Source organism: Octopus sinensis, linkage group LG30, assembly GCF_006345805.1.
Source record: "Octopus sinensis linkage group LG30, ASM634580v1, whole genome shotgun sequence".
In the NCBI taxonomy this organism is placed as follows: domain Eukaryota; kingdom Metazoa; phylum Mollusca; class Cephalopoda; order Octopoda; family Octopodidae; genus Octopus; species Octopus sinensis.
In genome coordinates, this window is record NC_043026.1 from 11,550,929 (window position 1) to 11,570,887 (window position 19,959).

At 37.7% G+C, this 19,959-nt stretch overlaps 2 protein-coding genes across 4 annotated transcripts; both read left to right on the plus strand.

The window, feature by feature from the left end:
• Nucleotides 1–504: 504 nt before the first annotated feature.
• On the plus strand, nucleotides 505–19,949 carry LOC115226602 (zinc finger protein 2 homolog). 3 transcript variants are annotated; one of them, XM_036515431.1, is made up of 3 exons: nucleotides 15,006–15,122; nucleotides 17,744–18,703; nucleotides 18,788–19,948. In XM_036515431.1, exons 2-3 carry the CDS (start codon nucleotides 18,154–18,156, stop codon nucleotides 19,348–19,350), a joined length of 1,113 nt encoding a protein of 370 aa, XP_036371324.1. In that variant the 5' UTR covers nucleotides 15,006–15,122; nucleotides 17,744–18,153; the 3' UTR covers nucleotides 19,351–19,948. The 3 variants fall into 3 exon arrangements, with proteins under 3 accessions (XP_036371323.1, XP_036371324.1, XP_036371322.1); XM_036515430.1 differs by lacking the exon at nucleotides 15,006–15,122 and adding an exon at nucleotides 505–576 and having other exon boundaries at nucleotides 17,744–19,949; XM_036515429.1 differs by having other exon boundaries at nucleotides 17,744–19,949.
• LOC115226420 (zinc finger protein 239-like) lies at nucleotides 2,563–9,569 on the plus strand. Its single transcript, XM_036515155.1, has 6 exons — nucleotides 2,563–2,625; nucleotides 3,786–4,044; nucleotides 5,824–5,828; nucleotides 8,069–8,384; nucleotides 8,469–8,924; nucleotides 9,461–9,569. Exons 1-5 carry the CDS (start codon nucleotides 2,563–2,565, stop codon nucleotides 8,855–8,857), a joined length of 1,032 nt encoding a protein of 343 aa, XP_036371048.1. The 3' UTR covers nucleotides 8,858–8,924; nucleotides 9,461–9,569.
• Nucleotides 19,950–19,959: the final 10 nt, after the last annotated feature.

Below are 19,959 nucleotides of genomic sequence, written 5' to 3' on the forward strand. Positions count from 1 at the left end.
CCGGCTGAAAGTATTCTGTCTGTTTCATGGTCAAACTAGCTAGATCTGGTCTCTCGCACCAACCCTACAATATTGTTTTAAAAATTACAGGTACCGCATCAAAATCTCATCGCTACAAGATAATGCATGATTAGTTCAAAACAATGTGGATAAAAAAGGATTAATTTTGGCAGAATAATTCGAACACTAAAGGGTTTAAAGCTAGATCCATCTTCATTTTTCTTTAGAAACATATTCAGATCAAATTATTTTGTTAATAAATCTATCAGGCTTTGTAGGTGGAGAAATTTACAGATTTACGTTATTGTTTTTATTTGAAATAATTATTTTTAAAGTTTCAATACATTTGAAAAATGATTCTGTATATTAGAAGTTAATTTTTATTTAGACATAACAGCTATCTATATTTCTATGAGCTTATATACAGGCTCTAAGTACATTTTGTTATTTCGGCTTCCGAGTCTATTTTTATAATATCCTGTTGTGCAAGTTCATTTCAATTTCAATAGCGTCAAGAACCTGTTGGTGTAATTTCAAAATATTTCTCTAGAAACACATATTTATGTAGCAGAGCAGGTAAGATATAATAATACAGATATTTTAGTAAAATATTTGGACATGAATAATGTAAAATATTTTGATGTTGCTATACACACATTGATATTGATTCTATTCTCAACCACTTTGTATGATTTCAATGAATAAATAATTGCAGCGTGGAAGGTGTTTATAAGCCATTTAAGAAACACACAAAAGCCGTTCGATTCACTTCAATATTTAAGTTTAATTTGTCAAAATATTTTCGTCACTTTAAGACTGCGACCTGTTCACTGACAAAAATCCATGCTGCATCTGAGAAAGTAACAGTTAGTTCGTTATATATATGTATGTATGTATGCCTGTGTGTATGTATGTGTGCATGTATGTATGTATCCATGCATGTATGTATGTATGTACGTGCGTACGCCTGTGTGTATGGATAAATGAATAAATAGATTTAGACGTAACTACACGTGTGATAACTGGGTATTTTGGCAATCTTTCATCTCTAGTAGACCTTTCCGTCGATTTCCGTAAAAAAATTTTTTTTTTTTACATATGGGCTTGCGGGAACTTTTGAAGTAATGAGAGACTAAGAGAAAGCGATTGTATGACGAGGGAAGTTCTTTTGAAGTTACCGTGCATGGCAAGCATTGGTGTACATGTGTGTGTGTGTGTTTGATGGGGTGTGGGAGACAGACAGTATGTTGTGTAAGTGAAGTGCTTCTGTTAGTGTGTGTGAAGAGACAGTAATGTGTGAAAGAAAGAGATAACTGACATTTTTTACTCGGTGTATGTGTATATGTATGTATATTACTTCAAAAGTTCCCGCAAGCCCATATGTAAAAAAAAAAAAATTTTTTACGGAAATCGACGGAAAGGTCTACTAGAGACGAAAGATCGCCGGTATTTTAAAATAAAACGTTCAACAAGTAAATAGCTTTTGATTTTCTTGGTATTTGATGGGTGGGCGAAAAATTAGGGCCCCGGTAAATTCATAAACGTGGGGGAAACAAAATCGAGATTTGTGAATTATCCGACTTCTCTCCAAATTTTGTCTTCACATCACACAGTCGTAATTAATCTACACTATCAGAAACAGATTTGTAGAAAATACTATGGATCTTTTCGGTTTGACCGGCAGTTTTTAAAATTAATTTCCACGTAACTAAACACTTTTAAATGTATGCAATAGGCTTCAATACAAATGTCATCTCTGTTGAAATTCACTCACAAAACTTTGCTTGACCTGGGATTATAGTAGAAAACATATGCCTAAGGTACTACACAATGGAACTGAACCTGAGATTACATAGTTAGAAAGCAAGTGTATTCACCACACTTCCATACCTATTCATCATCATCGTTTAACGTCCATGCTGGCATGGGTTGGACGGTTCGACCGGGGTCTGGGAAGCCAGAAGGCTGCACCAGGCTCCAGTCTGATCTGGCAGAGTTTCTACAGCTGGATGCCCTTCCTAACGCCAACCACTCCGCGGGTGTAGTGGGTGCTTTTTACGTGCCACCTGCACAGGTGCCAGGGTGGGGGGTCCGGCATCGCCCACGATCGGTTGGAGCTTTTAACGTGCCACCGGCACGGAAGCCAGCCAAGGCGGCGCTGGCAACGGCCACGTTCGGATGGTGCTTTTTATGTGCCACCGGCACGTGTATTTATTTCTCTTGAGTATCATAATATACACCTTCAAAAGAGTGGGATACAGTCCACTTGTTTAGACGAATGTTTATTTCCATAGTTTATCACTATAAGAAATATACTAAAATTTGTACTGTTTTATCTTTAGTATCTTCTGTATCTTATGCTGTTGTTTCTCTAATATTTCAGACATTGGCACCAAAAATTGTATACATCAGATACATCATACATTTTAATTATTGTTTAAAGACCCAAGGGAAATCATATACAGGAAAGATATAACTCTCCTCATATAAATCTATGGCAAATGATATAAACTGGGATTGATAGCAATTATTGTTTTGTTGACTGTCTGGAATGTGAACAAGATGACGTTGCATTTGAATAAAAACAAGGTTTACAAATCAATCCAGATATTGGCAAAAATCACAGTAGTAGAAATATTTAATAGGAATGAAATATAGAAATGTAAAGAAGATACACATCTCTATAGCAGTGCTTTTCAAACTTTTTGCTGGAGCGGAACCCCAAGCAAACATTCCACTGGCTCGAGGAACCCCTGTGCAATAATTTAATAGTCTTATGCACACATATCTGCACAGGAGAATTAAAAATTACTGCCGATTTTAGTTTTGTAACTTCTTGCGGAACCCCTGCACTGTACTGGCAGAACCCTGGTTGAAAACCACTGAGTTAGACACAGTCAGTTAGACACTAGTTAGACCAGTGCTTTTCAATATTTTTGCTGGAGTGGAACCCCAAGGAAACATTCCACTGGCTCGAGGAACCCCTGTGCAATAATTTAATAGTTTTATGCACACATATCTACACAGGAGAATTAAAAATTGCTGCCGATTTTAGCAGTTTTGTAACTTCTTGCGGAACCCCTGGACTGTACTGGCGGAACCCTGATTGAAAGCCACTGCTCTATAGTGTCGAGAGAAGATAAACACTAGAAGTTGAATAATGTATGAAGAAGTTTAAATATAAACTACAGTTTAAAAGTATAGATTTGCATAGCAACATGAACAAAGAGAAAGGGAAAACATCACACCATTGTGATATTTGTGGGAAATTATTCTCTGAAAGTCGTAAATTAATGTACCACAAATATATTCATACAAGAGAGAAATCATATCATTGTGATATCTGTGGCAAATCATTCTTTGGAACTGTTAGCTTAACAATACACAAACGTAGTCATACAGGAGAGAAGCCATATCGCTGTGATATATGTGACAAATGCTTCTCTACAAATAGTAGCTTAACTAGACACAAACTTAATCATACAGGAGAGAAACCGTATCATTGTGACATTTGTGGTAAATCATTTTCTCAAGGTCATCGCCTAACTGAACACAGACGAAGTCATACAGGTGAGGAGACTTATCACTGTGATATCTGTGGCAGATCATTCTTACAAAATTCTAACTTATCTAGGCACAAACGTATTCACACAGGAGAGAAACCATATCAGTGTGATATCTGTGGTGAATCATTCTCTGAAAATGGTGGATTGATTTCTCATAAGCATATTCACACAGGAGAGAAACCATTTTGCTGTAATATTTGTGGCAAATCATTCTCTCAGAGGGGTACCCTAACTCGTCACAAACGTATTCATACAGGAATGAAACCATATTGTGACATTTCTGGTAAACCCTTCTCTGCAGGTAGCAGCTTTATTCAACTCAAACAAGGTCATACAAGTGAGAAACATAAACCATACCAGTGTGATATCTGCGGCAAATCATTCTCTGTAAAAAGTTACTTGGTGAAACACAAACAAATTCATAGAGGAGAGATATCATATTGTTGTGATATCTGTGGTAAATCATTCCCTGGAAGTGGTAACTTAAAGACACACAAGCACATGCATACAGGAGAGAAGCCGTATCACTGTGACATCTGTGGTAAATCATTCGCTGGAAGTAGCAACTTAATTAAACACAAACGTATTCATACAGGAGAGAAACCATATCAGTGTGATATCTGTGGCAAATCATTCGCTCGAAGTTATCACCTAACTAAACACAAACGAAGTCATACAGGTGAGAAACCATATCATTGTGACACCTGTGGCAAATCATTCTCTGAAAGTTGGAACTTAACAATGCACATACGTATTCACACAGGTGATAAACCTTATCACTGCGATATTTGTGGCAAATCATTCCCCCAAAGTGGTCAGTTAATCAAGCACAAACTCGTTCACACAGGATAGTAGCCAAATCACGATGATATATGTGGTCAATCATTCTCTGCAGGAAGTCACTTAACCAGACAAATATATTCATAGTTGAGGGAAATCATTCTCTCAAAACAGTTACATAACTACACATACATTCACACAGGGGAGATTCCATATCAATGTGATAGCTTCCCTGTGATAAATCTTTCTCTAGAATGAGTAATTTAATCCCTTAACCCTTTGGTGTTCAAATTTCTCTATTAAATGTAATACTTTTTCACTCAAATTGTTTTGAATTAATCATGCATTATGTCATAGCTTTAAGGTTTCAATGATATGATTGTTTATTTTTAGAATGTCACTGTAGGTTAGGTGTGAGAGGCTGGATATGGCCAATTTGAATATAAAACATGTAGAATATTTGGGCCGGATATGGCCGGTTTAAACACTAAAGGGTTAATGGATCAATTATTTTGATATGGTGTTTCATTTCTCTTTAAGGGGAACATATTTTTTTATTTCCTTTTTTAATTATATACACTGTGTTAATTACAATAAAAGGTTTTTTTTTATCTTGTTTCCTTTATTTTTTATTATAGTAATTAAAATGTACTTTTGCTCATTTGGATTTAAATGAGTTAACTCAAACATTGAAAAAATACATATAACTTTACTATCTTCGATTTTTTTATAAGATATATTGCTTTTAAATCAAAGGAATATTTTTTAAAAAATGTGATAGTTTATTTACAATGATATTTAAAACAAGGAGTTACACACAAAGTTATCTTGCAGACATCACACATGTATCTGCTTTCTCTTTGAATCAGACAAGCAATTGATTATCTTCTCTGTCATCTTCTGAAAAGTTGTCAGAATCTGAACTACACATGTCTAATTCATCCCCAAAGCTTTCCAGATCGTGAAATGAAAAATAGCTTTGTGATCGCTGAATATATCTAAATCTTCATCCATTTTGAGAGAAAAAAAGGCGCAGGAGTGGCTGTGTGGTAAGTAGCTTGCTAACCAACCACATGGTTCCAGGTTCAGTCCCACTGCGTGGCATCTTGGGCAAGTGTCTTCTGCTATAGCTCCGGGCCGACCAATGTCTTGTGAGTGGATTTGGTAGATGGAAACTGAAAGAAGCCCGTCGTATATGTATATATATGTATGTGTATATATGTTTGTGTGTCTGTGTTTGTCCCCACAACATCACTTGACAACCGATGCTGGTGTGTCTACGTCCCCGTAACTTAGCAGTTCGGCAAAAGAGACCGATAGAATAAATACTAGGTTTACAAAGAATAAGTCATGCGATCGATTTGCTTGACTAAAGGCAGTGCTCCAGCATGGCTGCAGTCAAATGACTGAAACAAGTAAATACGTAAATGTTATGCAAATGTATTTTCATAAATCTGGTATGATATTTTTTGTATAGTGTCAGTATCTCATAGAAAACACCTGTGCTGATCCCACATATAGAGCAGCTGTGCCAGTATCATGTAAAAAGCCCCCATCGCACACTGTGAAGTGGTTGGCATTAGGAAGGGCATCCAACCATAGAAACGAAGTCAATACAGACAATTGGAGCCTGGATATCTCTCCAGCTGGCCACGTCCAGAACGTAGTGGCTGACGAAATACTGCTAAGCATTTCGCCTGGCGTGCTAACGTTTCTGCCAGCTCACTGCCTTGTTTAAATTAAATTCTGTTAGATCCTTCCCAAGGAAACCGGTGGTTGTCATAGTGAAAGGTGACACTCTACACGTGATAAACGAGGGATTTGTCATTAATTTTTGACATGATGGAAGTCTCCTCGTTAGAAGTATTAGATAGGTTGGTATGAGATAGATATTGGATCTTTTCGGTTTGAACGGTAGTTTTTTCTAGTGGTGTCATATGAAATTGTCACCCATAATTATGACCCTAGTATCGATCCATTGCATTTCAATCTGTTTTAGGGTTGGTTAGGGGAAGGGTATCTTTTTTTCTTCACAAATGTAAATAAACCCAATCTGTTTCTTAAACGAGGGACATATTCATACGGCACAGAATGTTTGTTTTTTACCTCAATAGACGTCAGTGATTGGTTGAAATTGCAGAAATTGAAGAAAAAACAACAACAAATATCTTACAAACTATAGAATTTTCTCAATAAAACCAAGAGAAAAAGATGTTTTATAAACACATTCTACCAGTATACGAAGTTTAAAATTTTTTAGTTACCTAGAAATTATGTTAAAAACTGCCGTTCAAACCAAAAAGATCCTAGATATCTTTATTGAAATAAACAATCGTGATTCGTTCATCACTGTACTTCACTAAATATAGAGAAGGCTACATATACTAGTCTTATAGATTCAATCAATGAAATCACTGCTGGCAAAAGTACTTATTTATATTTCTCAAAAACTTTATTATATGTGCTTCGCTATATATTTCATGGTGTCATTCAACTGGGACTGTTGAATTTCCCAGCACTGGGGAAAACGAAAAGTTCTAAAACGGAAATATACAGAAATTCCATTATTATTTTTATCTCTTATTATAAAAGGCAGATTTTATCTGCCTCCCTTTGTCTCTTATAGAAATCTACAATATAGGATTTCTTCAATTACAATTTACCTAGCATTTTTAAGAGTAGAATCTCTTATTATAAAAGGCAGATTTTATCTGCCTCCCTTTGTCTCTTATAGAAATCTACAATATAAGATTTCTTCAATTACAATTTACCTAGCATTTTTAAGAGTAGAATACATCAGGTCGTGCCAGGTCCAGTTTTTCAAATTTCACCCCCAATTAAGCAAAATTTCGAGAAAACTCACATTGTGGTGTGTGAGTGAAGTGCTTTTCTTAGTGTGTGCTACAGCACACACACACACAAAAACAGAGCGAACTGCTTCACTCATGCTATCACCCTAATTTCTCCTACTTTCTCTTTGCAAGTGTACTTTACAACACTACTCAAAAAAAAAAAAACAGCAAACAGAAACAAATACATAACGATTTACTCCTCACACAATTTCTTCAATTACAGTTTACCTATGATTTTTACAAGTACTTCCATTCGGTCATGCCATACAAAATTTCTTTCAATTTCACCCCCAATTAAGACAAAATTCGAGAAAACTCAATATTTTAACATTTCACTCTTTCACTTTGAAGCCTTTACTCTGCCTATTACTCCCACTTCCTCTTTAGACACATAGACATGCTAATATATACAACAGTGTCAATTGTTGACAGACATTGTAAGCTAACGTGTGTGTGTGTGTGTGAGACGGGTGAGCCATTCAGACTGGTCATCCATTTTGGCTAGAAGAAGATCCCTTATGGTCTTATATGCTACACCACTGGTTTTCAGTTCAAGAAGGACTATTCATTATAATACATCAGTTCCACTCATTTACCCTGGTTCCATTTCGGACAACTTAAAAATTTCAATTCATTTTCTTTTTCAATTTACGTTTCTATACACTTTACGCAAATATTTGATTAAACAACTAAAACACTTCACATTTCGAACATGTACGTAAACTACTTCCTTTCTTGCAAATCTAACTTTCTTTTCTGGCTTTTAACTCAAATTTCTATACATTTTACACACTCTGTCGCTATACTTGCATAAAAAATTTCTTTCAGCTGCTAATATTTATTTCTTTTCCTTCCACGGTTTTCCGTAAGTTAACTAGACAGGAACGTATCCACACAGGTGAGAGACCTTATCAGTGTGATATCTGTGGAAAATCATTCTGTCAGAATGGGGAATTGTTCTCACACAGGCATATTCATACAGGAGAGAAACCATATCACTGTGATATCTGTGGTAAATCATTCTCTCAGAATGGTGAATTAACTGTTCACATGTATATCCACACTGGGCAGAAACCATACCAGTGTGATATCTGCGGTAAATCATTCTCTTGTAACCCTCGCTTAACTGTACACAAACGTATTCATACAGGAGAAAAGCCATATCATTGTGATATTTGTGGTAAATCATTCTCACAAAATGAACATTTGACTGTACACGAACAAAGTCATACAGGAGAAAAACCATATCACTGTGATATTTGTGGGAAAGCATTCTCTGTAAATAGTAGGTTAAAAACGCACAAACTTATTCACACAGGTGAGAAACCATATAGTTGTGATATCTGTGGCAAATCATTCTCTTTAAGGGGCAATTTAACTACACACAAGCGTATTCACACAGGAGAGAAACCATATTGTTGTGATATCTGTGGCAAATCATTTCCTCGAACCGATGGTTTGACTGTCCACAAATACAGTCATACAGGTGAGAGACCATATTGTTGTGATATCTGTGGTAAATCATTTTCTCGAAATCACAACCTGACCGACCACAAACAGATTCATACAGGAGAGAAACCATATCGCTGTGATATCTGTGGCAAATCATTCCTTCGAAATCGAGATTTAACTATTCACATACGTGTTCACACAGAATAGAGACCTTATCAGTGTGATATCTATGGTAAATACTTCTCTGTATTAAGTTCCTTAATTAATCACAAACATATAGGCGTAGGAGTGGCTGTCTGGTAGGTAGCTTGCTAACCAACCACATGGTTCCGGGTTCAGTCCCACTGCGTGGCACCTTGGGCAAGTGGATTTGGTAGACGGAAACTGAAAGAAGCCTGTCGTATATATGTATATATATATAAGTGTGTGTGTATATGTTTGTGTGTCTGTGTTTGTCCCCCTAGCATTGCTTGACAACCGATGCTGGTGTGTTTACGTCCCCGTCAATTAGCGGTTCGGCAAAAGAGACCGATAGAATAAGTACTGGGCTTACAAAGAATAAGTCCCGGGGTCGATTTGCTCGACTAAAAGGCGGTGCTCCAGCATGGCCGCAGTCAAATGACTGAAACAAGTAAAAGAGTAATATTCACACAGGAGAGAAACCATATCGCTGTGATATCTGTGGCAAATCATTCCTTCGAAATCGAGATTTAACTATTCACATACGTGTTCACACAGGATGAAGACCTTATCAGTGTGATATCTGTGGTAAATACTTCTCTGTATTAAGTTCCTTAATTAATCACAAACATATTCACACAGGGGAGTAACCATATCAGTGTGATATCTGTGGTAAGTCTTTTCTCTGGAAGCTTATTTAACTAAACACATTCTCTGTAAGTGGTTATTTTCACACAAGAGAGAAGCCATATCAGTGTGATGGCACGGAGGCCAGATAGCTGCTCTGATTGTTGCCAGAGCGGCTATCCGGCCTTTGTGCCGATGGCACGTAAAAATCACCATCCGAGTGGTATCGTTACCAGCATCGCCTTACTGGCACCTGTGCTGGTGGCATGTGTAAAAGATTTGAGCGAGGTCGTTGCCAGTGCCGCCTGACTAGCCCCATGCTGGTGGCACGTAAAAGCACCCACTACACTCTCGGAGTGGTTGGTGTTAGGAAGGGCATCCAGCTGTAGAAACTCTGCCGGATCAAGATTGGAGCCTGGTGCAGCCATCTGGTTCGCCAGCCCTCAGTCATACGTCCAACCCATGCTAGCATGGAAAGCGGACGTTAAACGATGATGATGATCTTTAGTAAATCTTTCTCTTGAACAAGTCAGAAACCATATGAGTGTGATGTCTGGCAAATCATTCTCCTGAAGGATTCGCTTATCAAAATATGTTGGTATTCATATTCTACAGTGACTGTATCTGTGTGAAACTCCAAGTCATCAATGATAGTGTCAATAAATCGGGAATTTATCTTTTTTGGTATTTAATATATTTTTATTTGCCTTTATTGTCCAAATTCATTCTACTGCCTTCTGAGGTATTCTGTATATGTCAACATGGAGAAAGTCTTTGACAGCATCCTATAGTCTCATACAAGATGGTATCGAAACGTTGCATGACTAGTTATGTTTAGTAAAAAAGATAAGTTATCTACCAGGATAACTGGTGCAGGAGTGGCTGTGTGGTAAGTAGCTTGTTTACCAACCACATGGTTCCGGGTTCAGTCCCACTGCGTGGCACCTTGGGCAAGTGTCTTCTACTATAGCCTCGGGCCGACCAAAGCCTTGTGAGTGGATTTGGTAGACGGAAACTGAAAGAAGCCCGTCGTATATATGTGTATATATATATATGTATATGTGTGTGTGTGCGTGTATGTTTGTGTTTGTCCCCCTAGCATTGCTTGACAACCGATGCTGGTGTGTTTATGTCCCCGTCACTTAGCAGTTCGGCAAAAGAGACCGATAGAATAAGTACTGGGCTTACAAAGAATAAGTCCCGGGGTCGAGTTGCTCGACTAAAGGCGGTGCTCCAGCATGGCCGCAGTCAAATGACTGAAACAAGTAAAAGAGTAAAGAGTACTACCTGAGTGTTTTTAACATCATCTCCTTTGAAATAGTCACCTTGGACAGCAATACACCTGTCGCAGCATTCCTGCCACTTTTGGAATCCTGTCTGGAAGCTGTTTTCCGCAAGCGAGTCAAGAACCTTCGGTGATTCACTCTGGATCTTGACAAAGATGTTAAAACAGCGACCTTTCAGATGCGTTTTCATCTCGGGGGAGGAGATGGAATTTCGTAGGTGCTAAATCTGGCGAAAAGGGTTTGTAGAGGCCATACAATGTTGTTCATGTGTTGCATTGTCTTCATGAAGAATCCAGATGTTAGGATTGCCTGCAGGAACGCATTCGACTGACCAATAGACATCTGATAATCCTCATACACAAGCTGATGAATTTCCTCCACATTTCTTGGGGTGCAGCTTATGGCAGGTCTTCCAGGGACATTCCCTCTTTACTCTTTTTTACTCTTTTACTTGTTTCAGTCATTTGACTGCGGTCATGCTGGAGCACCGCCTTTAGTCAGGCAAATCGACCCCGGGACTTATTCTTTTTTGTAAGCCCAGTACTTATTCTATCGGTCTCTTTTGCCGAACCGCTAAGTGACGGGGATGTAAACACACCAGCATCAGTTGTCAAGCAATGCTAGGGGGACAAACACAAACACACACTTGCATATATATACATATATAAACACACCAGCATCGGTTGTCAAGCAATGCTAGGGGGACAAACACAGACACACAAACACACACACATATATATATATATACATACATATATATGACAGGCTTCTTTCAGTTTCCGTCTACCAAATCCACTCACAAGGCATTGGTCGACCCGGGGCTATAGCAGAAGACACTTGCCCAAGATGCCACGCAGTGGGACTGAACCCGGAACCATGTGGTTGGTTAGCAAGCTACTTACCACACAGCCACTCCTGCGCCTTCCACTTTTAATAAATGCCTCTGCCACTTGAAACATTGCATTCAATCCATTGCCTTGTCACCATATGCTTGCCAAAGCATGCTCTGTATCTCTGTAGCAGATGTCCCAAGTTTAACTCAAATCTTCACATTTGCTTTTTGTTCCAACTTCCTGTCCGTGATAAAAATCGCAGACAACAGCATACGTGCGATCACAAGAAAATGCAAATTTCACAAATTGCGAAATAAAAACAGCATTTTCTGTTGCTTTAAATAAATGATGATGATGATGATGATATATATATATATATATATGTACCGGAGTAAACACATAAATGTGAAACAAGGTGGAAAAAAGAGTACTCAAATACCAGTGGTAGAGTAATATGCTTTATTTAAAGCAGCAGAAAATTCAACAAAACCTGTTACTCTGAGTTTCACGTGAAACTCAGAGTAACAAGTTTTGTTGAATTTTCTGTGCTTTAAATAAAGCATATTACTCTACCACTGGTATTTGAGTACTCTTTTTTCCACCTTGTTTCACATTTATGTGTTTACTCCGGTACATATATATATATATATATAATGTAATAATTAAAATATATGCATACATACAAACATATATGTACGTACCTACATCTACATGTATATATACATGCATATATAAATAAATATACGTGAGTACAGGACGTAGAAATGGGAAAAACATAAAATTATAACAAGAAAATAAGGAAAAGTCCCCGGTCATTTTTGACATAATGGAAGTCTTGTTACAGAATCATTAGATAGGTTGATATATAATATATAATAAAATATATAATAAAATATATAATAAAATATATAATATATATAATAAAATATATAATGAAATTATTGTATACAGTGCTCAGGTGCACCACAACTTGTCAGAAAGTGCATATAAAGTACATGCAGTAATGTACAAATGTCTAGAAAGTGAACAATGTATGATTCAGATACATGCTTGCGTGTGTATGGAGGGGAGAAAATCAGGTGTAGTGTTGGCGAATCTCAGAAAGCATGGAAGTTTTGAAGGATGCAATGCTCCAACAACTAACAACTGATGCCGGCAGTTTGTTCCATGCTTCAGCAACTCTATGAAATAGATATCTTTATTGGAATAAACATACCCATACGTGTCGCCAAGGATTAACCTAGATTAAAACTAAGTCTTGGTAACGTCCGAAAATGCAATTTCGTTGGAACAGATCTAACAAACAATAATAAATCTCGGAGCGAGTTATAAACGGTAACTACAACACATTGTGACGTATATTTGCCATTTAAATATGGCTAACCCCTGAGGGTGGATGCTACTGTAGTTTGTAGCCCCAGGAGGGCACCTCCTCCAGCTGGCTATAGACACTTTCTGTGCCTTATCACTATTTGCAAAGGGAAGCCATCCTTCCTGTCCGTGTGTATCATGAGTTGAAGATGGGAATGATGGCTTCCCTTTGCAAACACTGATAAGGCACAGAAAGTGTGTCTAAAGCCAGCTGGAGGATGTGTCCTCCTGGGGCTACAAACTACAGTAGCATCCACCCTTAGGGGTTAGCCACGTTTAAATGGCAAATATACGTAAAGATCTAACAAAGAATTGCATTTAAATGTAATACTCTTATGGGGTCCCATCATTCGTTAAAGTGTAGACTTCAGAACTTCCTGGCAAAGATATTGTGCTTTGTAATAAGAAATACGCTGAATTTGCAGGGGAAATAGTTTCTGCAGTCTTTGTTTACCTACTTTAAATAAATGTACAATTTTCAGCTTTTAGTTACATTGTCATTTATTCATCACTAGCAGCATTGCCCGGGTATGTAAGAGCCCCTAGTAGGCAACAACTAATCCCAATCTAGTCCTTTCCCTCTAGGGAACGAAGGCGCATGTGTAGGTTGCAATGTCTTCTCTTCACTCGAATACTTTTGTGTATACGATGTTCCTAGCTGTCCCTTTGGGCGATAAAAAGGTCGATTTGCGTCCCCTAGAGTGTCAGTGGTTTGTGTTTAATACACAAATCGGTTTGCTATGTGTGCCACATATGATTTAATTAACCGATTTTTTCCAGTAATAAAGTATCTTATTGGAATAAAAAGGGCCATATAGCTTCTTGGAGCAGACATGATGCTCGCTGTGAATTTAAAAAAAAATTCCTGCCAATTTGTGAAAGATATTGTCGAAAATATGCCATCTTGAATTTGAACACGATTTCCCAAATGGCATGATTTTATCGATTTTTTCTGATGGTAAGGTATTGCATGGAAAACTAATGTCAGAATTAAGTTTCTTAGGGTAACATTAAGCTTCACCATGAGTTTGATGAAAATCGATTGCAAGTTGTGAAAACTACAACAGAAAATGTGTTGCATATAAAAAGCTTAGATTCTCGACCGCATGTCGAATTTATCAATTTTTTTCAGAACTGGGGGAACTTTTCAAAATTTTCGCTGCGTTAGTTTTGAATTATGACATTGGGCTATGTGTGTGCCAAGTTTCATCAGAATCGATTGAAAGCCGTGGTCAGGGTGAGGGTACAACCTGACAGACACACAGACAGACAAACTGCCGTTTATATATAGAGAGATTATACTTCACTATATAGGGCGGCGAGCAGGGTGATATGCGTAGCCGTATTTCGTCTGCCGCTACGTTCTGAGTTCAAATTCCGCCGAGGTCGACTTTGCCTTTCATCCTCTCGGGCTCGATAAATAAAGTACCAGTTTCGTACTGGGTCGATGTAATCGACTTAATCCCTTTGTCTGTCCTTGTTTGTCCCCTCCATGTTTAGCCCCTTGTGGGTAGTAAAAAATATATATACTTCACTATAGAGACTGATAGAATAAGTACTGGGCTTACAAAGAATAAGTCCCGGGGTCGATTTGCTCACTAAAGGCGGTGCTCCAGCATGGCCGCAGTCAAATGACTGAAACAAGTAAAAGAGTATATACAGCGATGGTTACATATTTAATATGCCCTTAGTGGTTAGCCATATTGATGGCTAGTATACTTTACATTATTGTTTTGATTTCAATTAAAGGCGATCCTTCAGTATAGGTACCGTAATTGGCTTTGTTTACATTTCTGAAGACAACAGAAACCCTTTTCTCCCACCCCTAACCCCCCATATATATATATATATATATATATATATATATATATAATACACTCTTGAAATGTATCAGGTACTTCCAGTACCTATACCGAAGTTAGGCCCAATTAAAATTTAAACAATTCCAGTATGACGTTTTGCATAGTTCAAGTAAAGTGTTTGTTTTTTTTAGAAATAATACTTATGTATTTTTTCTCGGAGAATATAAGCAAAAATGAGTACGTTTCGCCACCTCTTTCCGAGTCTATTTTTATAATTTCCTTTATGAAAGGTGTTGAATGGCGTCAGAAAGTAATCTTTTTGTGTAATTCCTGAGAAATTTCACAAGAAACACAGATTTTTGTAGCATAACAGGTAAGACAAAATAATACAGATATTTTAGTGAAAGTAATATAAAATCTTTTGATGTTGCTTGTTACATATTAAATTATATTCTCCACATTTTGTCTAAAAATCAATGATCAAACAGATTTAGACGTAAATGTACAGGGTGTGACAACTAAATATTTTAAGATCGAACCGTCATCACGTACCTCTCAGATGGTGTAGATTGCGATTTTATCGGAATTGAATGGTGTTGAAAGAAAATAAATAAGGATTGGTGATAATTCACGCAAAATCGAGGGGCGATCTTTCGGTATAGGTACCGGAAGTACCGGATACATTTCAACAAAGTGTTTGTTTTTTTTTATAGATATAGGGGGTTTAGGGTTAGGGTTAGGGGTGGGAGAAAAGGGTTTCTGTTGTTATCTTCAGAAATGTAAACAAAGCCACTTACGGTACCTATACCGAAGGATCGCCGGAAATTTTATTTAAAAATACTCGGTTTTTCAGAAAGTTTTTTTTTTTTCTCACTCTCTTTACTCTTTTACTTGTTTCAGTCATTTGACTGCGGCCATGCTGGAGCACCGCCTTTAATCGAGCAGCTCGACCCCGGGACTTATTCTTTTTGTAAGCCCAGTACTTATTCTATCGGTCTCTTTTGCCGAACCGCTAAGTGACGGGGACATAAACACACCAGCATCGGTTGTCAAACAATGCTAGGGGGACAAACACACACTCGCATATATTTATATATATATATATATATGTATATATATACATATATATATACGACGGGCTTTCAGTTTCCTTCTACCAAATCCACTCACAAGGCTCTGGTCGGCCTGAGGCTATAGTAGAAGACACTTGCCCAAGATGCCATGCAGTGGGACTGAACCCGGAAGCTACTTACCACACAGCCACTCCTGCGCCCGTTTATTTTCTCTTATTCCTTACTGTTGAAGAGCATGGGCTCAAACCTAAAATACCTTCTCCCTTTCCTGTGCATCAAACTAATATACTTGCTTGTTGTTCCTACACCTGTCTTTGTCATTTGGTTTTCTGTAAATTTCAACTATATATATATATAGGCGCAGGAGTGGCTGCGTAGTAAGTAGCTTGTTTACCAACCACATGGTTCCGGGTTCAGTCCCACTGCGTGGTATTTTGGGCAAGTGTCTTCTGCTATAGCCCCGGGCCGACCAAAGCCTTGTGAGTGGATTTGGTAGACGGAAACTGAAAGAAGCCTGTCGTATATATGTGTATGTGTGTGTGTTTGTCCCCCTAGCATTGCTTGACAACCGATGCTGGTGTGTTTATGTCCCCGTCACCTAGCGGTTCGGCAAAAGAGACTGATAGAATAAGTACTGGGCTTACAAAGAATAAGTCCCGGGCTCGATTTGCTCGACTAAAGGCGGTGCTCCAGCATGGCCGCAGTCAAATGACTGAAACAAGTAAAAGAGTAAAGAGAGAGTATAGGCAGTATTTTGGTTGTTTATAAATGCCCATTTTTTTAGACATAATTTCATCCCATTTTATTTGCTTTACTTCATGTTTTCTATTATTGATGTTTCACTCATGTTGCATGACTTGCCAGCATTCTTCCCACATGTCATATTGTCACACTATGTGTAAGTGTGTGTGTTAATACAGATATATAAAGCTGGCAGAAACGTTAGCACGCCGGGCGAAATGCGTAGCCGTATTTCGTCTGCCGTTATGTTCTGAGTTCAAATTCCTCCGAGGTCGACTTTGCCTTTCATCCTTTCAGGGTCGATAAATTAAGTACCAGTTACGCACTGGGGTCGATGTAATCGACTCAATCCCTTTGTCTGTCCTTGTTTGTCCCCTCTATGTTTAGCCCCTTGTGGGCAGTAAAGAAATATATATACAACAGGTTTCCACGCAGAAAATTGTCTTTGTGGAAATTCATTCACAAGACTTGTGTTGACCTGGGACTATAGTGGAAGACATGTCCAAGATGCCACTCAGTGGAATTGAACTTCAGACTTCATAGTTCTTCACAACTCACCAAATCCTATTCTATACGTACATTTATTTATCTACACTATATTAAGGTGGCCGATGCCAGCGCCGTCTAGACTGGCTTCCGTGCCGGTGGCACATAAAAAGCGCTATCCGAATCGTGGCCGATGCCAGCACCGCCTTGACTGGCTTCCGTGCCAGTGGCACGTAAAAAGCACCATCCGAATCGTGGCCGATGCCAGTGCCGCCTCGACCGGCTTCCGTGCCGGTGGCATGTAAAATGCACCGATCTGATTATGGCTGTTGCCAGCCTCGCCTAGCACCTGTGGAGGTGGCACGTAAGAAGCACCCACTACACTCATGAAGTGGTTGGCATTAGGAAGGGCATCCACCTGTAGAAACACTGCCAGATCAGACTGGAGCCTGGTGCAGCCTTCTAGCTTCCCAGATCCCCGGTTGAATCGTCCAACCTGTGCTAGCATGGAGAACGGACGTTAAACGATGATGATGATTATAATATATATCTTGAAAAGAGGTAGACTACAGTTCAGTTGTTCAGATAAATGTTTATTTCTACAGCTTCTTTCTATATGTAATATACTAAAATTTCTTTTGTTGTATTCTAAGTCCTCCCTTTATCTTATTCTGTTGTTTCTTTATTATTTCAGACATTGGCACCAAAGAATTTTATACATCAGATACCTCATCAATGTTTATCATCTTTTGAAGACTAAAAAAAAGTGTTTGACAGGAAAGATATAACTCTTCTTATATAAATCTACGACCAATTACAGGTTTATATATTTTGTAAACTGAGATTGACAGCAATAATTCTTTTATTGTCTGTCTGGAATGCGAACAAGATGACTTTCCATTTGAATTAAAAAGGACTTTACGACTTGTTCAAGATATTGACACAAAAATCATAGTAATAGAAATATTTAATAGCAATAAAATATAGAAATGTAAAGAAGATAAATATCTCTATAATGTCATGAGAAAACATAAACAATGGAAGCTGGATGTTGTGTGAATAAGTTTAAATATAAAACACAAAAGTATTGATTTGCCTAGTGACATGAATAAGGAGCAAGGGAAAACATCACACCACTGTGATATCTGTGGGAAATCATTTTCTAACAGTCGTACATTAATAACACACAAATACACTCATACAGGAGAGAAGCCGTATAATTGTGATATCTGTGGTAAATCATTCTCTCATAATCATAACTTAACTAGACACAAGCGTATTCATACAGGAGAGAAACCATATCGGTGTGATATCTGTGGTAAATCGTTTTCTGAAAATCACCACTTAACTGAACACAAACGGAGTCATACAGGAGAGAAGCCATATCACTGTGATGTCTGTGGGAAATCATTCTCTGTAAGTCGTAAATTAACAACACACATACGTATTCATACAGGAGAAAAGCCGTATCACTGTGATATCTGTGGTAGGTCATTCTCTCAAAACGGTGAATTAACGTCACACAGACATATTCACACTGGAGAGAAACCATATCACTGTGATGTTTGTGGTAAATCATTCACTGAAAGTTGTAAGTTAACTAAACACAAACGTATTCACACAGGAGAGAAACCATATCACTGTGATATCTGTGGTAAATCATTCACTGAATCTCATCATTTAACTGGACACAAACATATTCATACAGGAGAGAAACCATATTGTTGTGATATTTGTGGTAAATCATTCTCTGGAAGCAGTAACTTAACTAGCCACAAACATGTTCATACAGGAGAGAAACCATATCATTGTGATATCTGTGGTAAATCATTCTCTCAGAGTGGAACCTTAACTAATCACAAACGTATTCACACAGGAGAGACACCATATCACTGTGATATCTGTAGCAACTCGTTCTCTAAAAGTCGTGAATTAACTATTCACATGCGTATTCACACGGGAGAGAATCCATTTCACTGTGATATCTGTGGTAAATTTTTTTCTCGAAATCAGCACCTGACTGAACATAAACGTATTCATACAGGAGAGAAACCATATTGCTGTAATATCTGTGGGAAATCATTCTTTCGAAGTGGTGATTTAACTATTCACATCCGTATTCACACTGGAGAGAAGCCATATCAGTGTGATATCTGTGGTAAATCGTTCTCTCAAGGTCATCACCTAACTGAACACAAACGAAGTCATACAGGTGAGAAACCGTATCATTGTGACACCTGTGGCAAATCATTCTCTGAAAGTGGTAAGTTAACCAGACACAAACGTACTCACACAGGATAATAGCGATATCACTATATAGCTGTATCTGTGGTAAATCAATCTCTAGAACAAGTCAGTTAACTATAGAGAGTTCATATATTTTCAGCAAAACATTCCGTCAAAAGATTCATTTAACAAAACATGTACTACAGCAGGTGTATCATTGTGAACATTTAGGTTCTCAATAAATGAAGAATTTCTCTTGTATGGTATTTAAACCGGCCATAAGTATTCTGCCTGTTTTATGTTCAAAATGGCCAGATCTGGTCTCTCACACCAACCCTACAATATCATTTAAAAAATTAACAGCTACCTCATCAAAATCTCAAAGCTACAAGGTAATGCCTGATTAGTTCAAGGCAATGTGGATGAAAAAACCTTAATTTTGGTAGAATAATGTGAACAGTAAAGGGTTAATTGTACTTTCTTTGCTTATATTATTCAAATTCCAGCTATTGCCTACTCTGAGTTTCTTTATTTTATTTCTGTGTGTGTGACATTAAATTATAAAGATGAACTGAACTACTGATTCTTCTACATATAGTTATATGTATATCAAGAGAATATAGATATATACACTGTGAATTTTGATGAAAAATAAATCTGTTGTCATTAAAATGTTTGAACATC